A 27,887-nucleotide genomic window follows, 5' to 3' on the forward strand; every position below is an offset into this window, starting at 1 on the left:
GTGTGTGTATTTGAATGTATGTAGTGCGGGGCCGATAAGGAAGTTGTTGAACATCACGTAAACGAGTGATTTTATATTTTTATTTGTAAAATGATTACGTTTATCGTTGGTTTAAGAATGTGAGGAAATTCTTGGGAATGCTGTACTAATAAATTGATAAAATAGATTAAAAATCTAATCTGTATAATTAATATATAAGTATTTGTTATCTAATCAGGTATCCTGTGCAAACTGTACGTTGACATCACAATTAATAATAGATAATATGTACTTTTAATTTAATTGAGAGTTCAAAATTGGGAGAAAATTGTCCAGTGGGAATGCTTGATTTCTTTTACACATTATCTACATTATTGTACTTCTTAACGTTCAAGATAATAATGAGTATATATACANAACAAATCCAAAAAATGCTTAAACAAGGCATCATTCGTCCCTCTGTTTCTCCTTATTGCAGTCCTCTGTGGATAGTTCCAAAAAAACGAGATGCATCTGATCAAAAGAAATGGAGAGTAGTCGTTGACTACCGCAAGTTGAATAATGTCACAGTGGGTGACTCATTTCCTCTCCCTCTTATCGAAGATATTTTAGATCAATTGGGTTGCTCCAAATACTTCACTATATTAGATTTAGCCAGTGGATTCCACCAAATTCCGATGAAACCCGATGACATACCTAAAACAGCCTTTTCCACTCATTCTGGCCACTATGAATTTACCAGGATGCCTTTCGGCTTAAAAAACTCCCCGTCTACTTTCCAGCGTTTAATGAATAACGTCTTATCAGGGTTACAGGGTCTTCAATGTTTCGTCTACCTTGACGATATCGTTATTTACGCAAGTTCTATCCAAGAACACACGAATAAACTTAAATCTGTATTTTCTCGACTTCGCGCGAATAATTTACAATTGCAGCCTGATAAATGTGAGTTCATGCGTCACGAGGTTGTTTATTTAGGACACGTTATTAGTGATAAAGGAGTTTCACCTAATCCTGAAAAGATCGACGCGATTTCTACCTATCCACCTCCGAAAAATCCAAAGCAGATTAAACAATTTCTTGGTTTGATAGGATACTATAGGAGATTCATTAAGGACTTCTCAAAAATTGGTAAACCACTTACATCACTATTAAAAAAGGATGTACCATTTAACTGGTCAACAGAATGTCAAAAATCTTTCGACTCATTTAAAGAAATTTTAACGTCTGAACCTTTACTTCAATTTCCTAATTTCAAAAATCCCTTCATTCTAACAACTGACGCTTCAAACTATGCCATTGGTGCAGTATTGTCTCAAGGTGACGTAGGCCGCGATTTACCCATTGCCTACGCATCTCGCACTCTTAATAAAGCAGAAACGAACTACTCCACCACTGAGAAAGAACTTCTAGCAATAGTATGGTCAGTTCATCACTTCAGACCTTATCTTTATGGTCGAAAATTCATAATTCTAACAGATCATCGTCCACTCACATGGCTCTTTAATTGTAAAGATCCTTCGAGTCGTCTCATTCGTTGGAGATTAAAATTAGAGGAATACGACTACGAAATTCGATACAAACCTGGTAGAATAAATTCTAATGTCGACGCTCTCTCCAGAAATACTGTTCTCAGTCTTGAAGCTAATACAAATGTCACATATGACGAATTTATTAAATTCCATTACACAAATCAGGAAATGCCACGAATCGAAATAATCAAAGAAAACTTATTTCAAAAATTTCCAAATGCATTGATAATGTCAAAAGACTTAGACATGAGCAATCCAAATTTCGAAAACCTTATTGCAATTCATGATATTAGTTCTATTCCTTCAGACGACTTAAATCTTTATTCAACCCACCTTTTAGAAAATGCGAAAAAAGAAAAAACCTTTATTTTGATTTCCAAATTAAATTATTTTGACAATTTAACTTATAAAGATTTATTTTATTCACTTATCAATTTAAAAAAATCACTTGTAAAAAATCAAATAGAAACTATTCACCTTAAAAATCCAATAGAAACTAATCCTAATTTAAAACAAGACATGCTCAACGAAATGATTGATTTTATATTTTCAAAATCAAAAATTACAGTTGTTTTAGTAAATAAACCTAAGTTACTACCTCAAAATAAAGACGAAATTAGATCTATTCTCGAACATAACCATTCGTCTTCATTATCAGGTCACTCAGGGTTTATAAGAACTTATAAGAGAATAAAAGATAATTATAAATGGCCGAACATGAAGAAGGACATTAAAAACTATATCAAATCGTGTCAGTCTTGCCAAATAAATAAAACTAATCACAAACCTAATAAGGCACCCATGCAAATAACTACAACAAGCGAACGCCCTTTCCAACGTCTAGCAATCGATGTTGTAGGACCTCTAACCATGACAGAAAATGGTAATAAATTCATCCTAACCATGCAGGACGATCTAACTAAATATTCTTTTGCAAAGCCGATCCCAAACCACGAGGCTCTCACAATCGCTAATAATTTGCTTGAATTTTTAACAATATTTGGCATTCCTGAGAGTATATTATCTGATCAAGGTCAAGATTTCTGTTCCGAAATTTTAAAACAACTGAATAAACTTTTCAAAATTAAACATATTTTCTGCAGCCCATATCATCCCCAAACGAATGGTGCTTTGGAACGCAGCCACCACACCTTAAAAGAATACTTGAAGCACTATATAAATCAATACCAAAATAATTGGGATGAATATGTACCCCTAGCTATGTTTACTTATAATACCCACACACATAAATCCACAAACTATACCCCTTATGAATTAATTTTTGGTCACAAAGCTTTTATTCCCAACTCACTCACTAGCACACCTGAATTCCGATACTCCTACGACGATTATTACTCGAACTTAAAATTAAAATTCAATAAATCCTATGAAATAGCGAGAGAATCGCTTATTAAATCAAAAGAAAAATCAAAAACTTATTATGATCGAAAGGTCAACAATCTAACCTTTAATGTCAATGATTTAGTTTACATACTAAACAAAAATGTTAAACCAGGACTAAGTAAAAAGCTGTCTCCAAATTATAAAGGTCCTTTTAAAATAGTAAAAGTAAATCCTAACAATACATATGAGATATTAATTAAAAATAATACGAAAGTTACCTATCATGCAAACTTACTGAAGCCTTTTGTTTCAGGTATAAACAATGAAAATTAAACCATTTATAACTTTAACACTCTTAACAATTTTCAAATTTCATTTCTCTCTTACTTCCTTCCCTTATTCTATTGAACCTATCCCTACTTATTCAGGAATATTCTATCAAAATCTGGGATTCGCAAAAATATCAAACGATTATTTCACGTTGCTTTCGTTCTCCAACATTTCATTATTTCATGCAAAGTTGCTATTTATTAAAAACATGTACGACAAAACCTTAATTCTTTGTTCAAAAACGTCAAAATTTAATTCGTGTAAGGATTCTATGAAAGTAATCGAAGTGCAAATCATTCAATTAGAAAATAAATTCCTTACTATTACCCAGCTTGTCAGTCATAAACCATTTCGAAATCGCCGTGGACTCTTCAATGGTGTATCGTACGCGTTTAAATGGCTTTTTGGTACCCCTAATTCTGCGGATGCGCAATTTTACAGCGATTCAATACATGCTCTAACTGAACAAAATCTCGACATTAAAATCTTAATGAAACAACAGATTAATGTTATATCTGACGCAATAAAAAATTACAATATTTCAGCTCAAAGTTTCAGAAGTAACGAAAACAAATTAAATGAAAACATTAATAAATTTAATCTTTTTAGTAAGTCAATAGCAAATAAAATTAATCAATTGGAATCTAATGAGATTATTGACGAAAACATTCAAATAATGTCGCAAGTCATTAATGATTTAAAAGAAGAATGTGAAGCAGAAATTTCTAGCATACTTTTCGCTAAACAAAACATAATTCACCCATCGGTCATTACTCCACTTAGTTTAAGAGAAGAATTATCTAAAATCAAATTTAATACAAATATAGAATTCCCGATATCACCCGTTGATATTGAAAATTTTTATAAATATTTCTCTATTTGTGATATTACTGTATCATATGACGGTCAAATCTTGATATATGCTATCAAAATTCCGATTGTTAACGAGAAAATATATACTTTATATAATCTTATACCACTTCCCGTTCGAAAAGACAATTCGTCTATTTATTCCTATATCGACCCTTCTTTTCCTTACCTTCTTCTAAGTACTTCTAAGACTGATTACTGTCGATTTAAGAACTTAACATCTTGTAAGAAACTTGCCGAGGAGGAGTACTTGTGTTCTCAAATGGTTGTTCATCTTACGTCACAAAGACCCGTATGCGAAACTCTGCTACGAGTTACCCCTTCGTCCACAGTTCCTGAAGATTGCCCCACAAAAGTTGTCAAAGCTCACCTGGAACTATGGCAACCTTTATCATCGAACTCCTGGCTCTTCATAATGACGGAACCAACGATGGCATCAATCAGTTGCGAACAAAATTCTAATATCATCGACGTGCAATTAAACAATATTGGTATTCTTAAATTAGAACAAAAATGTAAATGTTACACCTTTTCTACAGTTCTACACGCAACAGAGGTTCCAAGAAAAATACTCCAACGCATCGAATAAAATTAAAATTTCTTTTATTGTGCAAAGGTGCAAATACTTACACACCTAAACTAGTGTTTTGAATAGGACTGATATGTTATCTTGTTATCTGTAGCTCTCAACTAGGACATAATTTGATTTATTTTTGAGTTATTCGTTCAAAAGAAACTTTTCTTGAAAAATTTTTGAAAATTACTGTCAGTATTCGTACAAGAGAGTCATAGCAATGCTTTCCTTATGGAAAGCGGCTGGGACCAGGCAAATGTGTCCGCTAGAGAGAGAGAGAGGTTTTTCCGTAAAGGGAGATATATTGATTTATTATATTATAGGTACTTTATTTTCGGATGTTTAGCCGGTCACGTTTAATTACTAAGGTCACTCGGTGAACCGCGAGGCACAGGTTGTCCGATGAAATTCTCAAAAAATAATTTTGAAATGTTTGAAAGTAAATTGAAAGACTTGAAACTTTCTGATTACAATTGTGGTCAGTTGTTCGTTTTTGCGTACTACGCCACGATATTCTGCAAGTTTCTAGGCAAATAAAAACATTTAATATTTTTTGTCCAAGTAGGTGCTATCTTTATTTATGAAAGTTTCTCCAAATATTATTGTATTTGGTCTTGATATTGTAGGATGTTTAATTTGATTGGTAGCAATGTTTAACGACGATAAAATTAATCATAAACTACGGGTAAACCTACTTCCGTTACATAACGACATACCGGCATGTATGTATGTATCAGTACATGTTTACTATCAATAAATTTGTCAACTAAAGCAATAACGTGTCCCCAGGATCAGGTAACGTCGTAGTAGTTTGCTAGACTTGTTTTAAAAAAAAAATGTTTAGTTTAATTTATTAACACAAATACACGTGTACGTATGTTAAGTAGAAAAATTTGTCTGTTTGCCCGTGTTATGACGCACGAAAAATAAATAAATTATTACAGACTTTCGTGTAAACAAAACTCATTCCTGTCTATAACAGATGGTCACTTGGAAGTTTGAGTGTAGTATCTTTCATTAGAAACAAATATTAACAGCTTATGTTATTGGAAACACAGTAATTAAAACAATATACTGACAAGGAAAAACGTTTAGGGAACATACAAATTACACATTTCTTTGTCGGCATTTTTTTCTTTATGTCGTACGAACAAAAATGCATAATTTGGTGAATGTTTTACATTGCATTTATTGGACTTGAATTATTTTATTCTTTATATGAAAAAGTGGATGAATGTACATGTGTTCAAATTTTCCTACATTACGTCGTACCTTTTAAGAGGTGATGCCGCCCTGTGGTGATTACACACAATGGTAGATAGATCACCTGCTCGGCTAAGACCTGTCACTAGTGTGTAGTATACTACAGTTGAAAAAATATGTAGATGGGGAAACCACATTACAAGATGCACCATCAATCAAATGGCGGTTTGTGAAACTGAACTATAATAAAGCACTAAATCTGAAAATTCAACGTGAAAAACCAAGATGACACACATAGTTATATAATACAAAACGAAAAAGTAAAAATACCGAAAGACAGATCCAGTATTAACAAATAAACCTCAATTTATATTGTAATCATCTTGGGGTTGCCGCTCAATTCGAATGAATTTGTAAATATGAATGAATAGATGGAAAAATTATTTTCTGATTTGCAACGGAGATTGACTTGATTGATCGAGCCGCTGAAAGGATTAATGCTGAAAGAGGACTTATATATCCGTTTGCACACAATCTTCTTGTTTTTAGAAATTTGGTGTAGATTTTTTTTATAAAATTTTAAACCTTTATTAATAAAATAAAAGGTTGCAGTTAAGTGATATTTCGGCTGTATCCCAACAAATGCTACATACCCATATCCTTCATGTCGTCCAAAAAATATAAACCACTAATAATGCACTTAAAACTAGAGCTTTTCTTTAACCAAAATATATATATATTATTCACTTAACCCTGTTTTTACTCTACCATTTTTTCCCACCTAATTCCTTGCAGATATTCTACTCTGCCTTCCTATTCCTTAAAGTCCTCTTCCGGCAACTGAGTCCACCCCATCTTCCCTTCCAATCATTTAGCATTCCTCCCATGTCTCACCATTTTCACATCCTTCTAAACATGCTTTAAGCTTTCTTCCTCCCTTTCACCTATCTTTTCTTTTTATCTTCCAATATTTACATCCTTCACTCTCATTCCATGTCCTGAATTTTTTCGTTACTCTTATTTCCCACCCTCTTTCTAAATATCTTGGCATCCAATCCCCCTGCCAGTTCCTCCGTATTGTATCTTTTACACTCACCACATAGCAAGACCTCTCTGTTTTTTAAATCCTCCCCTCCTGTTATTTCTCTGCCTCTATATCCCTCACCAATCCTCCCACCTTTGCCAGTTCCCTATACCACCCTTTCACCTGTTCTTACTTTATTTTTAAATTCTTCAACGCTCCCTCCCTCGCTATCATATCTACTTTTTGCCCCTTATTTCCATCACCTTCCTCCATTATTCCTTTCTTATCCCCCTCTTCCAGCCTCCCCAACCTCTCATATTGTACTACCCTTTCTAAAGACTTCTATAAACTTATTTTCATGGAATAAAGGGAGTCCCATCGGTAGATCCAACTACAAGAAATAAATTAATGATCAATAACATACAAATCCATAGGGTTCTACGTGTATATATACGTTATTTTAATAAACGTCGTTACTTGGATAATATGGATTTACATTTAATAATGTTTAATGGGATCGTCATGCAGGTTGTAATTTTATGTTTACAAACAATACAAATTGGGATGCATTGTACGCAAACAATAGAAATAACTGTGAGTCGGAAGGCTGGTTAAGTTCCTTGAGATTCTTTTCGTCGAATTGTGTTTACATGAGCAAAGTCGGAACCACTGGACTTCCCAGAAACAATAAATGACTGAAAACGGGTGACCTTTCACGTACTTCGTATACAATACCTTAGGATTAGTATATTGCATAAATAAAAAACAAATATGCTCCATGCTATTTAAATACCTTCAGAGGTTGTTTTCGAAAATAAACTAGCAATAAAATGAAAAAAAAAAAACAATAAGGCACTAATATTAAAACGTTATTAATTAAAAGTTATGTTCACAATTTGATGTAATATTTTAGATTTTCAACTGTACCTGTTGCGTTTGCTATTTTTACCAATCGTATAATAATTGTAATTGCTGTATTGCAAGAATTTTTGTTAAATGTGCAAAAAGTTTACTACACAATTTTAGGTGCATAATTTACTACCTACATACATAGGTGTTCATTAAAGTGTTTATCTCAAGTGGACAAAAACGAGTCTCGTTTTCATTAACAAATCCTTGAAAAAATCCGATTGGTTGTAAGTGCATTTGTTTATTTATAACGTTTTCGCTGAAGTGTTGAATTAATCATGTTATTAATTTACGTTCTATTGTTTCTAGAGGATAACTTTTACGTCATTTTTGGCCCTTTATGTTCTAAGTAATCTTTGTTTACAGATTGCAAATATAATATTAATATAATGAAGCAGAATTGTAAATTTATTAGTAGTTTGATATCGTTGTTTCTTTTCGGTCAGAATACATTCTTTGATATGGTTGGTAAGTAATATATATATATATAATACATTTGAACATCTAATGCACTACAGATACAACGTCTATACAGTTGTTGACGGCGCGAGATTTTTATTTTCATTTTTTAATTAAGCTGATTGAATACGACGTTGCGTTGTCGCATTTCTCTCCAGCGTTGGAATTAGATTTATTAAACGTCGTTGCGTTGTCGCATTTCTCTCCAGGGTTGGAATTAGATTTGTCTGTACTTTTAACTATGTTTTTCTCAGAAACGATGAACTGTATATGTAGTACCCTATCACCTTCTGCAAAGTCACAACTTATTTCAGAAACACCCTGTAGTAGTATTAGTATTTTTAAATTTAAAAAAAACTGAACGTTAAATACAAAAAAAATAAATTTATCCAACAGTAGCTAACCAAAGTTTTAACAAAATTGGATACATACAGACATCTAGTCATACCCATAATATATCAAGTCGGACGCCCATATCGTACATATGAGTGCTAATTATCGTTGATAAATATAAAATAGCAAATGTTGGACTATTCTAAGCGTGACTATTACATTTCGTCCCGGAAACGAAAACCGAGCCAGAACAGCAATGTATTTTAGCCGGCATTATTATCCGCTTGTCCTTGGTTACGAAACACTTCCGCAATGGTTTGCCTCGTTATATGCAGGTAGAGTATTAGTACAAGTAGTAGGCCGTTTATTATTGTTATTATTGTTGTTTATGTGCTGGTTGCTTCGTTGTTGTGGCCAAGTAGTGGTACAAAACGAAGCGACGCGATGCGGCGTGGGTAGTGGTAGCGCGCAGTGCTGGCAGCACGCTTGATTTTCGTTTCGATACAGTTCGATAGCTTCCGGATCGGATCAGCGCTGTTCGCGTTATCGCACGGCCTGCTTTAAGTCTGCAATGTACGTACGCATACATACAAATATGTCATTGCAGTTGAACGTGGCCGATAACATTCGTCTTTTCTAAGAAAAATATACTCGTACTGGTTTATCTCTTATCTAATAACATACTTAACAATTGCCGGAGAGGGCTATTATTTTTATATTGTGCTTTTTGCTTTTTACTTTTTACTTTTTACCTAGTAACAAAATTTTTCTCTTTATGTATAGTGCTGATGTATTTATTTGTGTATATAGGTATATGTATACTGTCTGCATCGAATTGTAATGTAATTATAATACTTACACACACGTGTATATGTAGGTAGGAAATACTTTTTTTGTATTTTGCGGTGAAATCATACGAGCTGCTACACACATTACAGCGATATTAAAACAGTCCCTACGTAAGAACACAACGTATTAATAAGAAATATTTAAATTGCTTACAAATTAACAATCAAACTGCCTGATTTATGGAAGAGTATAACCGAGTGGGTACACAATATAAAAAATGCAGTTATATTTATTAAAAAATAATAAAATATTTTTGTTTCTTAGCTAGAAAATGTAGATAATAAACTACCTTTAAATTTTAAAAAACCATATAAAAGTGAAAAAAGGATGTTACAAAAATATATGTAACTGATAAAAAATATGCGCACACATCATACTTGCTAATCTGGGACTAAATCGTCCTGAACTGATCTTAAAACACGCGGATGACATCATTGCAAAGTATTCAATATTTTGACTTGTAAAAAAGTACATGCTCCTTTGTTTACATTTAACTTTTAAATAACGGCTTTGTGAGGGGTTATGTAAGTAGGTACGTACAATTTTTGTTTTATTTTTCTGTCGCCACGATTTGACCTCGAAGGTTTGCCAATTTTTAAAACGTCTGTTCCCGTTAAACGTTTAAATTTCCTCAGCTGCATATAAACGCTTAAAATTTCGGCAGTACGTATTTCGCTTCCATTAAATATTGTTTTTTTTTTGTTCTAGAATCAAAAATGAAATTGGCTCCAGGACCATTACCCCCTATTCCTACAGGAACTACGATGGAACGTCTTCCAATACCACTACCCTTCAGCCCAGATTTGCTATGGAGATATCCCTTAGGATTTTCATCAGTTCAGTCTCCGCAATTACCTCCTTCTCCCTTATTTGATTACAAAAGTCAGCTCCCAACAAGTTTGGCCACCGATCCTAGAGTGTGGTCTCGAGAAGACGTAATCACTTTCTTAAAATGGTCAGAAAGAGAATTCGATTTGCAACCGATTGATTTGGATATGTTCCAAATTAATGGTAAGTTGAAAATTGAATAGAAAATAATATTATAAAAAATAGTTTTAATTTCTGAGTTTAATTGACGGTATACTATTTTTGTAGGCAAAGCAATGTGTTTGCTCACAAGAACTGATTTGTCAGAAAGAGCTCCAGGTTCTGGTGATGTTTTACATAACGTTCTTCAGTTATTAGTTCGAGAAGCAAACCTGATCCAAAGGTGTCTTCCATCAAGTCCTGTGACCCCAACAACACGTCAACCCTATCCATTTTCTCCGCATGCAACTCATCCTCCTACTCCCAACTGGAACATTCTTTCCCAAAATGGAACAGATTTTTCTCATTCATCTCATGCTGCCAATCTTGCAGTCCATCTGATCGCTCAAAGCAACTCGGTTACGTTGAGCCCAGCTCCGTCAGTCGACAGTCAAGCTGGGAGTCCGCAACATGCTGAGACCGTTCATACCTCTTCATCTTTTGGTGGACGATCTGTTTTCAGTTCTAATGGAAATGGCAGTAATGGGAGTGGAAGTAATCAGTCTGATTCCGATGAAGATAGTTATGTGGAAGGGAAGAGTGGTCAAAATTGTAGTCCACCGAATACTCCCAATGCTTACTCACTGCCACCTTCTTTGCCACACACAAATGGCAGTGGCGCACCACCCAGAAGCCCTAAAGAAACTGCTTCCAGTCCAGGAGCATTTAAAATGGTCAAACGGGAATTCTTCCCCAGTGAATCTTCAGAACCAAACACCAGTAAGTACTTTTCTTTTAATTTTCGAAGATATGTTTATTTTGTCAATTATTTCGGAATTAGATTTTCACTATTCGTATTATTGTAGATGGCCGTTTATTGTGGGATTTCCTTCAGCAATTACTTAACGATCCTGCTCAAAGGTACACCAATTATATTGCCTGGAAAGATATGGTTACTGGTGTTTTCAAAATTGTGGACCCTGCTGGTCTAGCTAAGCTGTGGGGCATACAGAAGAACCACTTATCCATGAATTACGACAAAATGTCTCGAGCCTTACGATATTATTATAGAGTAAATATTTTAAGGAAAGTTCAAGGAGAAAGGCACTGTTACCAGTAAGTAATTCATCTGTGAATTTACACTATTATTTACTGGGTATCATTACTTTGACATATTGCTTTTTATTTTCAGATTTTTACGGAATCCTTCTGAACTTAAGAACATTAAAAACATATCATTATTAAGACAACAAATGTCCCCAACAAGGACAACTGCTCCATCGCAGGTGTTAAGTCAAATGCCGGTCAAACACGAACCTGTTGATAGTGAACATCACAACGAGGTAAGAACGTCACAAGAATTCGAAGACAAGCCAACGGATTTAAGTATGGACACACCCACGGATCTAAGTTATAATAGTAACAGTAGGCATGTGAATGTGGTCTGTTCCCCAGACCATCCCGCGACACAAATACGGGACCATCCTTACTATGTGAAGAAAGAGGAAGCCAAGTGATAATTGTTTGTAATGTATGTTAAGTATATTTTAGGGTTACGACTGCAGAGTGCCAATTTTGAAATGTGCAAAGAGCAAACTATTTTTTAATTGTATACTTTCCCGAATTCAACGAGTTATCGCAACTGGCGTGCCAAATTCTAGATAGAATTTGCCTGTGAAGTAGTCTGTTTGCGGGGGGGGGGGCGGCAGCTTGATTGCACTTTAAGACAGTATGAAACTTCAACCAAGTAATATATATATATACCTAAGAGGTATATATACAGTAAATTGCTCAATGTTATTGTGAATCTACAACAGGGTAAAATGTTTAGAATTAGAGCGCAATTTTGTCAAAAAGATTGACTTGAAATTTGCACTTGATATTTGTAGTATAAAACAATAATCATGAAATTATTGAACACTACTTGTCTTCATCTTTTTAAATGTGGTTATGCAAATATAGTTCACAACATTTTAAATGTCATCAACTGAAACTCATAAATGGCATTTGATAAGGGTATTGGTAAATTTTTTAGTTAATCAACATTACTTAAAAAATGCTTATAATTTTGTGGGTTCGAATTGTTTTTTTGTTGTTTTATCACTTTACAAATATCATTAGTTCTGTATAAGGCAATCAGCCCAATGTGCTTTATTCAAGGTCGCTTACGAAACATGGAAATTAGTCATTTGTGTTAGGAAAACCGCATACTGACGATTTATAGGGTCAATAAATGTAGGTTTACAAATTGGCAAATTTAAATTTCCATAGACTACTGTTTTATGCATTTGGGTAAAATTTGTATAAAATTGTTCTTGGGTAACTGGGAGAGGAACGCTTGAAATGCGATTAGAATTGTAAAAAAAATTTAAAGAATTTAACTTAGTTATTTATGAAATTCTAGAAGCCAACTATTTGAGATAAAACGATGCAATATTTTTTCTTTGAATTTTTGAAAACTAAACACTTCCAATTCTATTCAGTTTCATTTTAATATATATCAAGAATATGTTGAGGTAATTAACTGGTCATTGCTCCTTCAAATGCAATTTTACATACTTGATTTAGTAATAAATATTTTTACAAAATTAAATAACGTGGGCTACCAGGGTTTTATACACGAGTACTTTTAATCCTCATATTTCAGCATTTTACAATAATTAATATATCATTTCACCAGTTTCGTATTGTCTTAAAGATAATTATGTGATGCATTTAATAGAAAGTGACAATAACAATAATATTTATATCACGAAAGATATATGTACAAAAGAGATGGACTGGAATTATGCATAAAAACAATAGTAATGGGCTGCACTTTTTTTTAAGAGTGTGTTTAAGCCGTCAGGGATAATAGTTAAAAAAAATTGTGTACTTTACAAAGTGATAGTGCCTCAAATTTAAATTGTAAAACAGTTATCAAAAAAGAAATATATATATAATACTAAGAGGTAGGAAATTTCCAGCTCTGTTTCTGTGATCTCTTTTTAAAATATATTTAGAATTATATGTATATTATAAACAATACAACAAATTAAGCGATGTGTGTGATATTGACTGAAATATTTGAAAAAAATCGCACCATTTGACTTTTATTTTCGTTATGGGCTTTTGAAAGGGTTTAATTCATATTTTTTTGTTTAGTAAAAACAAGGGTGCAATATTTTTCAAATTTTTGAAGTTCATTAAAGAACTCGCTACCACAATCTTGTGTATAAATAGTACAAAGACTGATTTGCTTTCCAAAATAATGGAAATCTAGGAACTTTTTGACAATTTTTATTTCTGTGTATCATTTTTAACTTTGCAGTTAAATTACCTTGATTGTGGTTGCGGTGTCTTTCTTTGAATCAACAGTTGTGCGTGTGACCTGTATTTGTAAATAAAATAGAAAAAGGTGTAATTTTTCATACTGAGGAGTAGATATTAGATATTAAGGTTTTAGCAGAAGTTTTCTGCCACCAGCTTTACTTATGTACGATATGAATCGAATTTTTGTGTCAAATTGGTATAATTGTTCCATCTAGATTAATTTACATTTTTTGTTACAGCTTTATGTTAAAGCTGTATTAAATCAGATATTATTTTATTGTTAAAATAATAATTATGTTTAAAATATAATGAAAATGCTGACTCGAACTTGGTGTTTTATTATTTTTCATGGCATGGTAAAGATTGCATCTAAGTATTAAATGCAGATAAATTGACAAATATATTTAATTTATTTTAAGTACTCACATTTCTTAATTTCAGTTTTATATAGATTGTGTTTTAAACAGTGTTTAGTTTTGCAACAAGCATACATTTTTAATAATCTTTCGAACTTCTAAATTAATCGTTCGTGAACACATACGTCATTTCTTTTCTAAATAGCAACCGACCCTGCGCTATTTTTTGTTTCATGCCTCCAACCGCTTTCCCACTTAACATCGAACTTCTTAGGTATCGAGAATCGGCCACTTCTAGTTTTATATTAGCTGTAGCTCTATTTTCAATTTCGTTATCGATATTTCAATTTATTTTTATTTATTTTCTTTCTATGCACTATTTAATCATGCTAATCATTTTCCCCGTATACATATGTCCAAAAGGTATTAAAAAAGATTTCTAATCACTAAAAACTTTGTTTGCTCTCGTCATGTAAAAAGAAGTTGCACAATCAGCAGCAAATCTCCATACATAGTATTTGCTGCCTAAGATTAACTATTTTTTAAACGAAATTGTTTAAAATGCAAGATAAAACAATGAAAGGGTAGCTTCCAATAGGCATATTACCCAATTAAGAGTATCAACAATAATAGTCTAGTATCATTTTATGTATAATTCTTATTTAATTCTTACTAATATTTGTATAAAAAATATTTACACTTACTATTTAAGACTGAAAGAAAATAACATCATCAGCTGCAATAGCTGCAGTGGTTCTTGGTTTGCCATCATCACCTTTCACTTCACCATAAGTTACTCTTCCTGTTACAAAAACTCTTTGCCCTTTCTTTAAGTAATTCAGAATAGTTTCTCTCAAACCTGGCTTAAAGCAAACGACCCTATGCCACTCTGTTCTTTGAAGAAATTCGCCAGTTTCGTAACGATAATTTGAATTTGTTGCCATAGAAAATACTACAACAGGGTGGTCATCGCTACCTTTTCGTTGTGGATCTGCACCAACTCTTCCAAGTAGTTGTACATGATTTAATGCTGAAATAATGCAAACTTTAAATACATTGGAACAATGGTTGATATGCTGCTTAGTGTAGTTTCACATACTAAAAACAGCTACTCCATTCCATATTTTATTGTCAATTTTTTCCACTTTATTTTTATTTATTTAACCTGATACCAATTGCACTTGTTTATTTTGTTTAACGTTTATTGTAATTCAATGTACATATACTTATGTATAGCACTTCTTGTAATTATTGAGCTAAGCTCATTGCTCTTGAAACAAATAAATTATAATGTGAGTAGAGTAGAATCGGAATCATATGCATGTATACTGCAGTTTTTGAGGATCTACTCAATCCTTTACTATCAACTCAAATTTTTGCATGCATGAAAGTGTCTCCTCGCTCTACTACACCCTCACTTAAAATCAGCCTACCAAGAGTTACCTTTTACAATTTTATTTTTTCCTGTCCCTTTGAATTTTTAATTGTGTTTTCATGTTTTACATTTTATTAAAAATTTATTCTTTATTATACTGTAACTCCCAATTCAGTTAATAAATATTCTTTTATATTGTCTATAGCTTTATCCATTATTTTTTTATTTCTGATATGTTAGGTTTCTCTTACAAAACAGGTATTATTTACTTATTATATTAAAGAAAATGATTTGATCATTAGACTCCCCTTTAGAATAGCTTAGCAACGCAGCATTAATCATACACCAAACAGATACTGAAGAATATTATTTTAATTCGGGGAGGTAGTAAACAAGATGCAATTTCTGACAATCCATCAGCACATACTGTGAAAGCACAAATAGCAAATTGGATTTAATGCTTAACTTTATAAATATCAAAGCTAAAAACTACTCTTACATAGTAATAGATTAATTTTAAGAGGCTACGTCTTAGTGTGAACTAAACGTTATACATAATGACCAATATAACACCATTTTACAGCATTTTTAACTTTGAGAAATGTGTAAATACAATCCAATTAATAATATAGTAGAAGTAGATAATATAATACGAATGAAACATTACATTTAACTTACATTTTTCTATTCTTGAGGGTTCTTGGGAAGCAGTGGTTGATGTAGATGCATACACATTAAAACTTTTAAACAATTTCTTTTGCTTGCAACAAAAATTTAAAACCTAAAATTTAAACAGTAGTAACATTATTCTAAAAACGGTTTATATAATTTACCTTATTTGCCAACATATTATTTATATTTAATATCACTTTATAGACATATACGATTCTTGCAATGTAAAATTCTGGATACAAGAAAATTTGGTTATGTTGCGTTCATATGGTGTTCATATGGTTCATAACCGATGACTATTGGTTGTTGTCTACCTCACGATTATTATTCCCGCCACACATTCATGTTTTAAATAAAATATCAATAAAAATCTTATGTAACATGTGTGTGTGTACTACTCCACTCAGATAATGATTTTATTAAACTGCATTTAAAGACTTCATAAAATCTTTTTTTTAATTTGCGGCATTGTTCTGAATATTGGGTAATTTTTAGTACTGTTTTGATTTTCTTGTACATATGTGTATAATAAGTTGCCTATGGAAAACGTACAGACGTGTATGAATATAATACAAAGACGTCTTATTAGTGGTGGATAAATTGGGTGGTTTCGGGCCAAAAACAAAAATTTGAAAATTATTGACAGATGGGTTCCTAGTATTTATCAATTTTCATACTGATATGTATTAGATATATGCTTAAGATCATTGTTTCAAAATTACCACTAAAAATGGTCACGAAAGTGAACGAATGTTAAAAATCATTTGGAGATTGCCTCAATTCAAGAAAAAAGGGTAGCAATTTTTGAGAATTCTCTCCTTGAAACCTTGGATCCACTCCTATAATTTATAATTTTATTTAGAAATCGTAATTATCCATATAAATAAATTTACCTTTGCTTATAATTAATGTAATAAAATTTAAATATCAGTTCAAATTATTACATTAAAAGTTCTGTTACCTAAAATTGCTCTTTTTACCACTTTTTTAAAGGTCGCTCAGAAAATGTTCGAATATCCTAAACAAATATCCAATAGCCCAGTAAAAGTCCGAAAGCTATTTAATATTAATACTATGGATGTAAGAGACATTTAAGCCTCTTTTATATAAATTAGGTGAAAATATCACCATAAAAGACACTGCAAATTTCACTATTTTATTAATTTTATTTTATCAAAATAAAATTTAAAATAAAATTAAAATAGGTCCATTGAAATTAGAATTTCATTTAGTAAGGGTAGACATCAATTATATATTATGTGCATAGATACAAACACTTCTTTCTAAAAATTATTAACAGTAAGGCATAAAAAAGACAAAAAAGTACTTTTACTTTTTCTAAAACTGTAATTAACGTAAAATATGGTTTGTAATGGATAAATTATAAAAGTTTAATAACCGAAGATGTGAACACAATCTATTATAAATATCGATGTGTTTTCATAGTTACATTTGCCAGATGTTTTGATTCTTCATTGGCTGCATGTATTGCTTTTTGATTCTTTTTTGGTTATTTGCTTAAATACATTCCTAAATACATACGTTCAACACAACTATGTATTTATAAACAATTTTTATATAAGTACCTCTGGTAAGAGTAAGATTGAAAGTAATATAATTACTAAAAAAGGGATTCAGCGGATAATCCTATACGATTTGATTGGAATTAAACATAACATATGTACCTATATATATTTTGTTGTTTGCCAAGCAATACTTCAAAAGTTTCCATTTGTAAAATGTTTGTATTGCAATGAATAAAATTCATACGTTTTTCGCCACGCTATAAATTGAGTTCTTATAAAAAATGCATTTTCAACTTATTAGCTCCTCTTAAATTTTGTATGAAAATGATGATGATTTTTTAGGGTTCCTCAACTTGAAATTAGAAAATGGAACCCTTATCTGATAATGAGAATCTTCACCTACACTTCCGGCGCTGGGGTATTCCCGTTTTCGGGTTGGGTTGAACACTGCCCTGCTTGCAAATTTAACACGGTATTGTGGCTTCATTTTTCTGTAGAGAACGATGTCGATTTAGGATTTATTTCGTACGGGTTTGGTGTTCCGGAACATACATAACAAACCCCTACCTACAGGTAGACACTAATAAATCGACACAGTTTTCACGGTCTTGAACAGAAAAATGTGGCTGAATTTACCATCAACCCAACATGGAAACAGGAATACGCTTCTCGTTGACTAAGAATTTTGAAGTTTGACGCGAAAGATGGTAATTTACCCTACTTAAAAGATGATTTACTAATCATATAAAAGATATAGCTTTAAATAAAATGGAAGCGGTATTGACAAAACAGTATTGCATGGAAATAAATAAATGTAAAATAAAAATACTAGTATGCAAGGGAAGAAAAAGTAGGAGAGCGAATACAATGATAGGAGAAAGTAGAAGAAGTGGGTGATTTTAGGTATCTCGGAAGTCAGATAAGTCGAAAGGGGCAGTAGAGATATAAAACATAGGACAGCGCAGAGTCGAGTCGCCTTCAATAAAAAGAAGTCACAAATACGAGATAAAACTCATTCAGAAAATTTGTAAGATTGTGTCGTAGATATCAAGATTTTTTGATAACTGTATAACTTCTGCTACCTAATACATTTTAATAACACTGGGTCGAGAGTCTGATCAATCGTAAGATAATTTAGAGAATAAATGGATGAATGATACCACAATACGAACATCTTATTTTGTGAATAAGTGAACGTGGTATTATATTAAATTGATAAATTACTATTCTAAAGTAACTATCTACGTATTTACTAGCCTTTACGACAAAACCGAACGGTACGGCCTACAGGTTTTGACCATTGCTGAGCATTCGGGAGGAATCAGTTCCATTGCGGGTCCTTTGCCTTGATTCTGTGGTTTCCTTGGATCACTAAAACAAATACTGAGGCAGTAATATTTCTCATATAATATTTTACTCCCTTTTGTCTTCATTTCGTCCATCTTATTTATCTCATATCAACCACCACCCACCTATTTCCACGATTCCTCAAAAGAAGGTTGAAGAGGGCTTCTGCCCTACCCTTCGGCGAAGTCCAGAGGGGCTGTCCGCTCACCAGCATTAGTAGGAATGAAATACCCAAAAATTTATTTTTACAACAATGTGCAGTATAATTACGGATGCTTCTCAAAATGATGGAGAATGTATGTAGGCAAAACCAGTTGAATAGTTTCAATAAAGTACCACGGATTTACAATTTAACAAAGTAACTTGTCGCTTTGGAAGCAAAAATGATAAAAACTACAAAGTCTATCGGAATTGGTAATTATTACAATGCTTGATTCCATCTGAAGAAATTGATCTTTCAAAAACTTGAAACATCAACTGAAAATAGAGATTATTACAATTTATCTTGTAAATCTTATTGTCATTAACTTAGATCGCCATAAAAATATTGAAAATTTTGCGGGAAAAAGTTAGAGTTTTAGGGGCGAGCATTTAGCAAGTTTTTAGGTAGTGAGTGGTTTAAAAAATGAAAGGTGTATATGTACATGAGTTGACAACAACAATAACAAGAGTGCGATTAAATTGTTTAAAAGGTGTTGTGGCGATAGGGTGATTTTGCTCTAACTATTTAGCGATTCGAAATTGATACACTTTTTAAAATTGAAATAAAATACATACAATAGGGCAGGGATGTAACGGAGGTAGTTTTATCGGAACCGAAGACGGAGTCGGAGTTTTTAAATCTGCTTTATCGGAGTTAGAATCGAAGTCGGAATCGGAGTCGGAATCAGAGTCGGAGGCAGGGTCAGAAGTGGTGGCATGAGAGAGGATTTTTATTTAAGGACAAATAAAACATTATTTAGTCAAATTTTTTTCATTTCATAAAACACAAACAATGAAAAAATAATTGACGATAGAGTGCTCAGTGCACGTAGTGGAAGTCGGGTGGATTCCCAGCGCGACATGTATGAAGTTCATATTATGAACCTGTTCATAACAGTCGACACAGGCTGTCGCTATGTTATGCTTCGACCTCCGATTGAAACCTTCGATTTAAAAGTGTCGGAGCCAAAGTCGGAACCGAAGGTGTAATAATAATCGGAACCGACTTAACGGAACCGGAGTCGAAGCTCCGTAACATCCCTGCAATAGAGGAGTAAGTATAAATAGGAAGAGTTTATTAGATAAAACATTTAAAGAATGCTTTATAAAAGAATCGTACAAGAATTTTATTATCTTCTCAAACTAATGATCTTATCCGTTCTTAATCAAAATCTACAAAAATGGGCGAAGAAGTAAGCTTTTTCTCATCTGTTACATTGGAAATATAAGGACCGAACGTATGTATAAATTGTTCTTGCACGTTAATTCTTAAAATCATTATTTTTTTTATATATATTGTAATATTCATTTATAGCATAATATTGAAGAAACGCAGCTAAGAGAAATAGAAAGTGATGCTTTTTAATGGTTATTTTCCGAAGATAAATTTTGACGACACCTGCTTTGTTGGTCACTAATTGGCCATAGAATTCCTGCGGATAACGTTTTCATGGATTTAATGATTAACAATATCCAAAATGTTTTTATAACTATAAACCACAAGCAGACGTTTGTAGCGAATTGGCACACGTATCTGAGTTAAAAATAGAACTTCTTTTACTTTTAAAATTTTGAAATCGTGCTCCACTTTTAGAGAACTATCCGCACATAAATAAAATGCTATGAAATACTTACATATTATTGTATATTACCTAACTTAAAATTGCCATATGGAATTTTAAAGAATGTTTAATTAAGTTTACACTCTTGCCTATTAATAAATCTATCTATCTATCTGAAATTTAGCATAGTTACACCATTCTGGGAACAATCCTCTCGCGAATCGAACAAGCCCCATGGACTTTTGCCTTCATGTCTCCTCTTCTTGAATCAAGATCTAAGCTTGCGGCTTCGTATACGTATCATCATCATAAGGTCGTCAGTCCTAAGACTGGTTGGACACGCACCTCCACTCTTTCTTATCCTTAACTATTTGCGAACAGTAATCTAATCTAGGTCTACCTCTACCCCTCCTAACTCCTGTTTCTGCCTCTAATATGTCTCTGACTAGACCTTTATGCCTGAGAAGGTGTCCTACTAACCTATCTTGATACAGGATAGCTGATATAAATAGTGTGCGAACGAAAAGCCTGAACTTACAGTGATGTAGATAACCAATTGTAAAATAAATAACTATTATATACTCTGAACATATAGCACCTAAAACAAAAATACTTTTTTTACACATTCCACATGGATGGAGAACAATCAGTAATACGTGAACATGGAAACATTAGATACATTTTTTTGGTAATTATTATAAAAGGAAGGATAGAAAAATGACATTTATATCATTCAAAAAATACCTATGCCATAGACGTGCACAAAAATATTTTGGTTGCTTTCCGTAGTGGAATTCGTTTTTTATGCAAGATAAAATGCATTGGTTGAAAATCGAAAGTTGAAAGGAAAACGGTACGTGAGTGATGTTTTAAGGATTCCATTCTTCCTTCAGAGGAAAAATGAACATTGTTATTACTAGTAGCACACTGCACCTTATTCTTGTTTTCGTCTTCACAAATTTAATTTCTTGGACGAAGCACCATCTAATGAGTATAAATAAAGGAAGTCATTATTTTTAATTAACATTTAGCAGGTTTATTTCAACTACTACGCTAGTCTTAATTTGTATAGATACGTATACATAAGAAACCTGGAGTTCAAAGATTGCAGAATCGTACAGAAAAAACTAGGAAGTTATCTAAAGGCGGTGCACTCTTGTGGTTTGAGATTCTTTCATGAGGAACAATCAATTACAAATTAGTATACGGTGAATACCTGGATATAAAATTCAAATTATACAACGACTTGTTTAGTTTTGTAGAATTACAATGATGAATACATTAAGGAAATAGTGCATTCGTTTTAATTATTTACTAATCAATTAGGTTTGAAAATTACTGCATAATCCTACTTTTTCTTGAATCTAATGTCTACAATCGAATGAAACAGTTAAATTACTAATAATAGCACTCATTTCAAACCTTATCTTTGACTATTTGCTAAATAATATCTACATTCTTCAACCAACATAACCATAAAAAAAGAGGTAGTATAGATATTACGTAGATATTTGGGGCACAATATCGCAGAAAAAAATATTGCCGATTTTTCAACGAGATTCAAAAGGCAGTATCAATAAAATTAAATGTTACAGCATACAACGGAACTATGATCTTTATATTTTTTACAAGTAACGATATTGTTCAGACCAGGGTACATTTACCTGCCGTTTCCTTGAACCATTAAGTTGGAAATTCAAATATTCAATTTTGTTGGTTTTTACAAATATTATATGTAAGTGGTTTAGGTGTAATTTTAGGGTATCGAACTTTGCAGGTAACAATATCTTTAAGATACTTTATCTTCAAGTACTTAAATAATATTAGAAACCAGTTGGTTAGCACTTTCACCCCTTCCTCTATCAGGGTGGAGATTATGTTATAAATAGGCTGACACACTCAGAACAGACAACATCAAAAAAGAACAATTGAGACAAGAATTAGTAGCATCAGTGTAATCATCAAGTTCAGGGTCTTCAATATATGTAGTAACTGTATATTTGTAAATAAATATTACTAAGTGCAGTTATTCGTGTTACTGAGGTAAATTATTTGCACTTACAATCCTTCCAAAAATTCGTGTGCTCCCTCATAGGAGAAAGAAGTGGCGCGGCAGCGCAAAATAAATAAAACAGATATATTACAGTAATATACAGAAATTGTTTGTAAATAGTGAAAGTAATGAATAATTAAGTAAGTTAAAATTTAATATATATCACAACTTAAAAAAAATGTAAAGATTTTACCTAGAAGAAGCCTAAAAAGGAATATGTGAAACATTGGAAACTGGAGCGATTAAATAAAATTAAATAAATTGTCAAAACTGCTTTTTCAATCTTGTTGCATGACTATTCAGGTATAGTACATAATATTGGCAATTATTAATTAAATGTTCCGATTAAACAACAACATCCTAGATATCATTAGTTGGTTTTATTCTTTTTTTTTTTATTTTTGATCGTCAACTAAACACATTGTTATAGAGTTCCATACCGTCATAAATAACTGACATAGACTAAGTTCAATTTTAATTTCATACCATTAAACTATACGTTTTGATTAACGTCAATCTTTATGCAAAAAATCAAAAGTGGGTATGGTAGTTTATTTATCGGAAATTTATTTTCATTACTGGAATCCTGTATATTAGGGGCCATACTTGAAACCACTCGCTGAAATTGCATATGTTACCTAATACTTAAACGGCAGGACATAACCTCGGCATTGTGAAGGCGATTTTTGAAGAGTTCTTTAAATGTTTTAAGTGTTTCCTACAATACAATGTTGAGAAGCGTCGAAAATTTCCTCCAAAATGCTCATGAGGAACCGAAAGGAATAGTGAGACATCTGGCGAGGAATGCGCCGAACTGATTTAAAGTGGGGTTTAGATGAAACGATGGAGGTTAATCGAAAAAATTAACATTAATAACAATATGTTTTATTTAGAAGATCTTTATTCAAGTACATTTGATTATTTGTGTTTAATTACCTGGGGTTTTTATTAAATTATGCTATATTTCGTGCTATTTTGCGTATTATTTTTAAAAATAAATACTACATGGTGGGAGATATGTTCCTGGTTGCAAGAAAGAAATGCTTTAGCCCACTTGGTGTATTACCTACTGAAATCCAATTGTTAGCAAACTTACGATTCCAACAGTGTTGAGGTAGGTAGTTGATCAAGTTCTTCTTTATCAGGAACCGGAATTACATCATCCTTTATGTATTGACAAAATGGATATTTCCCATTGCCAATAAGAACTTTGAAATGCACTATCATCTTCTCTGCTTCTCATGTTTTTAAAATTACTAAAAACTGTAATTTGAACTTATTAATTGATGATTTGACTGTAATCGCACGACTGGCATGTGCAGCAAGGAGAAGTGTTTTGCGAAAGTCACCACTAACTAAAATAAATTTATTTTCAAAAGGTTTTTCTTTATCGGAACCATAATCTATGCTCTTCAGCAGTTTATTAATATAACAGTAAGCGCTAATCATTGGTATTTCATCGCAGATAATCAGTTTTGAATATCTATTTCGTTACGCAATGGCGGAGCTAAACATTTGTGAAATTAAACCGGTATCACAACCAGCATTGGGAGCATGGTTTGTGAAAAGCTGAACTGCTTCATTTTCGTCATATACCTAGGCGTGCTCCGTTATATTTATTTTTCAATAATGGGCCAATATTATGATGAATCTGTTACAATTAATTCACTTCTCACTGAACTCTAATGTTTCATTTTCACTTTCTTTAGTCTTATGTAAGGCCTTCCAACAGAGCATTGCCTATATTTTCTTCTACACTTGAAACTAATTTAAAAAGTTCTTCACCTAAAGATGAAAAAATTGATGCAGTAATGTCTATTTCAGTATTTGCACACGAAAATGATTTATTCAATTCCTGGCATGAAGACGAAGATGTTCCTACAGTTATTTGATGAAACACTATTTTTCATCCCTAGAGTTTCTTATAGCAGTTCTTTTATTATGTGATACGATTTTTCTTAATTGTTATATTCGCAGAAATGTATACGTTGAACATACCGAACGGCGGAATATATTTGCAGTTTTCAGTCATGATATATGGCACAAAATTGCATCTTCCAAACTTTCCAACAAATCTGATTTTCGTTTTAGCATAACTTATGATTTTTGAGAATAGCTGATACATACCAATTTATATAGTGTCGAATTCCACCTGTTACTTACTACCAAATGCATTTCATTTCTCCAATTCCCGTTGTTTCGACTTGCGTGTCTTATATTCAGAACAAAACCATAGTACCATTCGAAAGAAAATAAAATAAAAATGGACTTACATTGCTTGAAGTTAACCAAATCCGCCATTAAATAACTAACACCCTGTATATAATTAACCCACTTTGAAAAATCGACGGGAAACTTGAGGGTATTGTTATCTCTCCTATGAATATTGTTGCTCCAGCTTTCTTACTGTAAAATAGGCATGCCTTTTCTTTATAAAAGAATTAATATCTCGAAAACGGTAAATTTTAGAAAGAGGAAAGCCTTATGCAAGTTGTAAGTACACAATTCGAAACCGTAATAATATATAGGGTGTTCCATTTGAAATAACGAAGTTTACGTCAACATCCGATATAACCGGAAGTGCTACATAGATGCCGTTATTTTAATTGGGGAGACCATACCCAATAACGCCATCGTACAAATTTTCAAATCTTAATTCGAAGTAGTTTCCGAAATATTCTAATGGGCCGTCACCGTAAGACACCCTGTATATATACAGCGTAGGCGCTTTTCTCACTGAGATATACGTATAACAAAATTCAAATCGCCTTAGCTATTAATAAATAAGATTTGTCGTGATTAACAGGGCAATTCACTCATCGTCAAAAGTAGGGTTGCCACCTCTAAAATTTAGAAACCAGGACAAGATGCGGGAAAACCCCGGATTTTAAAGTCCAGAACCCGGACATGTCAACAGGTTCTTTTTTAAACACAGTGTAATAAAAAACAGTTGAAAATGTCATAAATCATCTCTTTATTTATTTTCTCATCTTAAAATTAAATTTAGTCATTTTTTATCATCATTTTAAATATACCTAACAAACCCCGGATTTTAAAGTCCAGAACCCGGACATGTCAACAGGTTTTTTTAAACATAGTGTAATAAAAAACAGTTGAAAATGTCATAAATCATGCCTTTATTTATTTTCACATCCTAAAATTAAATTTAGTCATTTTTTATCATCATTTTAAATGTACCTAACAAAACAGAATCTTATTACAGTTTGTTATAAATTGTTTTAATAATCAGTTAGATTTTTTAACCTTAAAATAAAACTCAAATTATTAATATACTTTGTTATGAACACAAAACCTTATAAAAATATGAAACCTAAAAAAAATAAATTAAATTTTTAAACGAACATTTTAAAAGTACTCAGACTTTAAATTTTTAAACCCGGACTACAAATGAAGCTCCCCGCCGGACACTCCCCGGATGCCCTCTAAACTAGGACAAATCCGGGGAAACCCGGACGGATGGCAACCCTAGTCAGAAGTATCATTATTTGCAATCTTTTGCACATTTGCATAATGACTCTATTCTTTGCTTTGTAATAGCAAAAACGTCTGTCACTGCTTAGAAGCTGAACAAGTATTAAATATAACATTCTAGCCTAATGGTCTAACTATCTATATATATAAAAGAAAGTTGTGTTAGTTACTTCACTTATAACTCAAGAACGGCTGAACCGATTTGGCTGAAAATTGATGGGGAGGTATCTTACAACCGGGAGAAGGACATAGGATACTTTTTATCACTTTCCACGAGAAAAATGTGGTATATGTAAACGCAACTGACATGGAATGACAAAACGAAATTGACAGCAAAACAAAAAATTTATCAGTCAAAACATCAGTCTAGCCTTTCATTTGTTAAGATTGCATGTTTGTTTTTGGTTCGATTTACTTGAAATTGATTAAAAAATTCAATCTCTGTTGGGGGGGATGAGTGGTGAAGAGGAGTTGCAATGTTTAAATGGAACATATTATTTGTGATCAGATTTACTTGAAACTTTGTTTTAATGGTCTCTCATTTAATTTCTGAAAGATCTATCTCGACAATTTAAAAAAGGGAAAGGTGTTGCAATTTTTGTTTGGGACATACTTTATTTATGGTTGAATTTACTTGAAACTTGGTATATATGCTGTTTGATATTATTAATCAAATGAAAAGAGGTTGCAACGTTTCCATGGGCTACATTTTATTTGTACTCGGATTTACTCGAAGGATGCTCATTGCTGAAATTAAGCAAATACGTGTTTTGGCAATTTTTAAAAATCAACCCTTAAGGATGAAATGTTGTTGCTACGTTTGTATTTGAAAGATGGCGACATTACACAAAATTAAAACGATGTAAGGGTGAATTGGGAGCTAAAAGGTTTTATGGAGAAAGAATATTAATTTCTGGGAGCGAAGCCGCGGGGAAAAGCTAGTATCTAATAAACTGCAGATAATGCTAATTCAATGCAATCTACTACCCTATAGAAAGGATTATTTTTGGTTACGCTTCATGTCACTATTAATTTTAACACAATTAGAAATGAACAAAAGATTGATGTTCTTTTATACGTATAGAAGAAGAGTGTGTTCTTTTCCCTTAAGTATCGGGTATCTCCACCGCAATGAGTGAAATTCATTTGTAGTATAATACTGCTTCATAATGAATTTTAATACTACTGAAGATTTCTAACTGAAACGGATTTAATCTTTTCTATATCATCTAAGAATGTAGGAATTGACCTTCATTACAGTAATTACTGGTTTAAGGCTACATATAACCAATAATTGAGTTGGAAACTTCTACGAGAGCACTTCAACTATCTTCAATCAAGTTCTAATGTGACTTAGAAATATAATTATAATATAGGTTGTTGAAAATCATCCAATGTACTAATGAAATGCTATTATGGTCATCTTCTGGATACCTTTACGTTATTTGATGGCAGCTATAATCTGTAACATGTGCGGAAGGAAGGAAGAAAGCGCTTCTAGTCAATAAATTAACGGCAGATTAAGGCTGTTGTTGTTAAGGCCGTTGATTATACTATAGATACCAGTGTTTTCAACTTTAATAGACAGTAAAGAATTTCAAAACTCCTTGGTTGCTGTG

General features: G+C 32.4%; 2 protein-coding genes across 4 annotated transcripts in view; one reads left to right on the plus strand and one right to left on the minus strand.

The window, feature by feature from the left end:
- Window positions 1-14,011, plus strand: part of LOC108737356 (ets DNA-binding protein pokkuri) — a 31,480-nt gene extending 17,469 nt beyond the window's left edge. Inside the window, exons 1-5 of one of the 2 annotated variants that reach the window (XM_018470174.1) lie at window positions 8,212-8,233; window positions 10,115-10,417; window positions 10,502-11,152; window positions 11,239-11,488; window positions 11,565-14,011. In XM_018470174.1, coding sequence (XP_018325676.1) covers window positions 8,227-8,233; window positions 10,115-10,417; window positions 10,502-11,152; window positions 11,239-11,488; window positions 11,565-11,889 — 1,536 coding nt within the window. In that variant the 5' untranslated portion in view covers window positions 8,212-8,226 and the 3' untranslated portion in view covers window positions 11,890-14,011. Of the gene's footprint in view, window positions 1-8,211; window positions 8,234-10,114; window positions 10,418-10,501; window positions 11,153-11,238; window positions 11,489-11,564 lie in introns of those variants that run through there. The other variant, XM_018470175.1, reaches the window with a different exon arrangement.
- On the minus strand, window positions 403-16,391 carry LOC108737357 (single-stranded DNA-binding protein, mitochondrial). 2 transcript variants are annotated; one of them, XM_018470176.2, is made up of 4 exons: window positions 16,249-16,391; window positions 16,094-16,196; window positions 14,745-15,070; window positions 403-7,247 (listed from the first exon to the last, which is right to left on the minus strand). In XM_018470176.2, the coding sequence occupies exons 1-3, from the start codon at window positions 16,261-16,263 to the stop codon at window positions 14,748-14,750; spliced, it is 441 nt and encodes a 146-aa protein (XP_018325678.1). In that variant the 5' UTR covers window positions 16,264-16,391; the 3' UTR covers window positions 403-7,247; window positions 14,745-14,747. The 2 variants fall into 2 exon arrangements, with proteins under 2 accessions (XP_018325678.1, XP_018325679.1); XM_018470177.2 differs by lacking the exon at window positions 403-7,247 and having other exon boundaries at window positions 14,681-15,070.
- Between the last annotated feature and the right edge of the window lie 11,496 nt (window positions 16,392-27,887).

This window comes from Agrilus planipennis, unplaced genomic scaffold (assembly GCF_000699045.2).
Source record: "Agrilus planipennis isolate EAB-ADULT unplaced genomic scaffold, Apla_2.0 scaffold57, whole genome shotgun sequence".
In the NCBI taxonomy this organism is placed as follows: Eukaryota; Metazoa; Arthropoda; class Insecta; order Coleoptera; family Buprestidae; genus Agrilus; species Agrilus planipennis.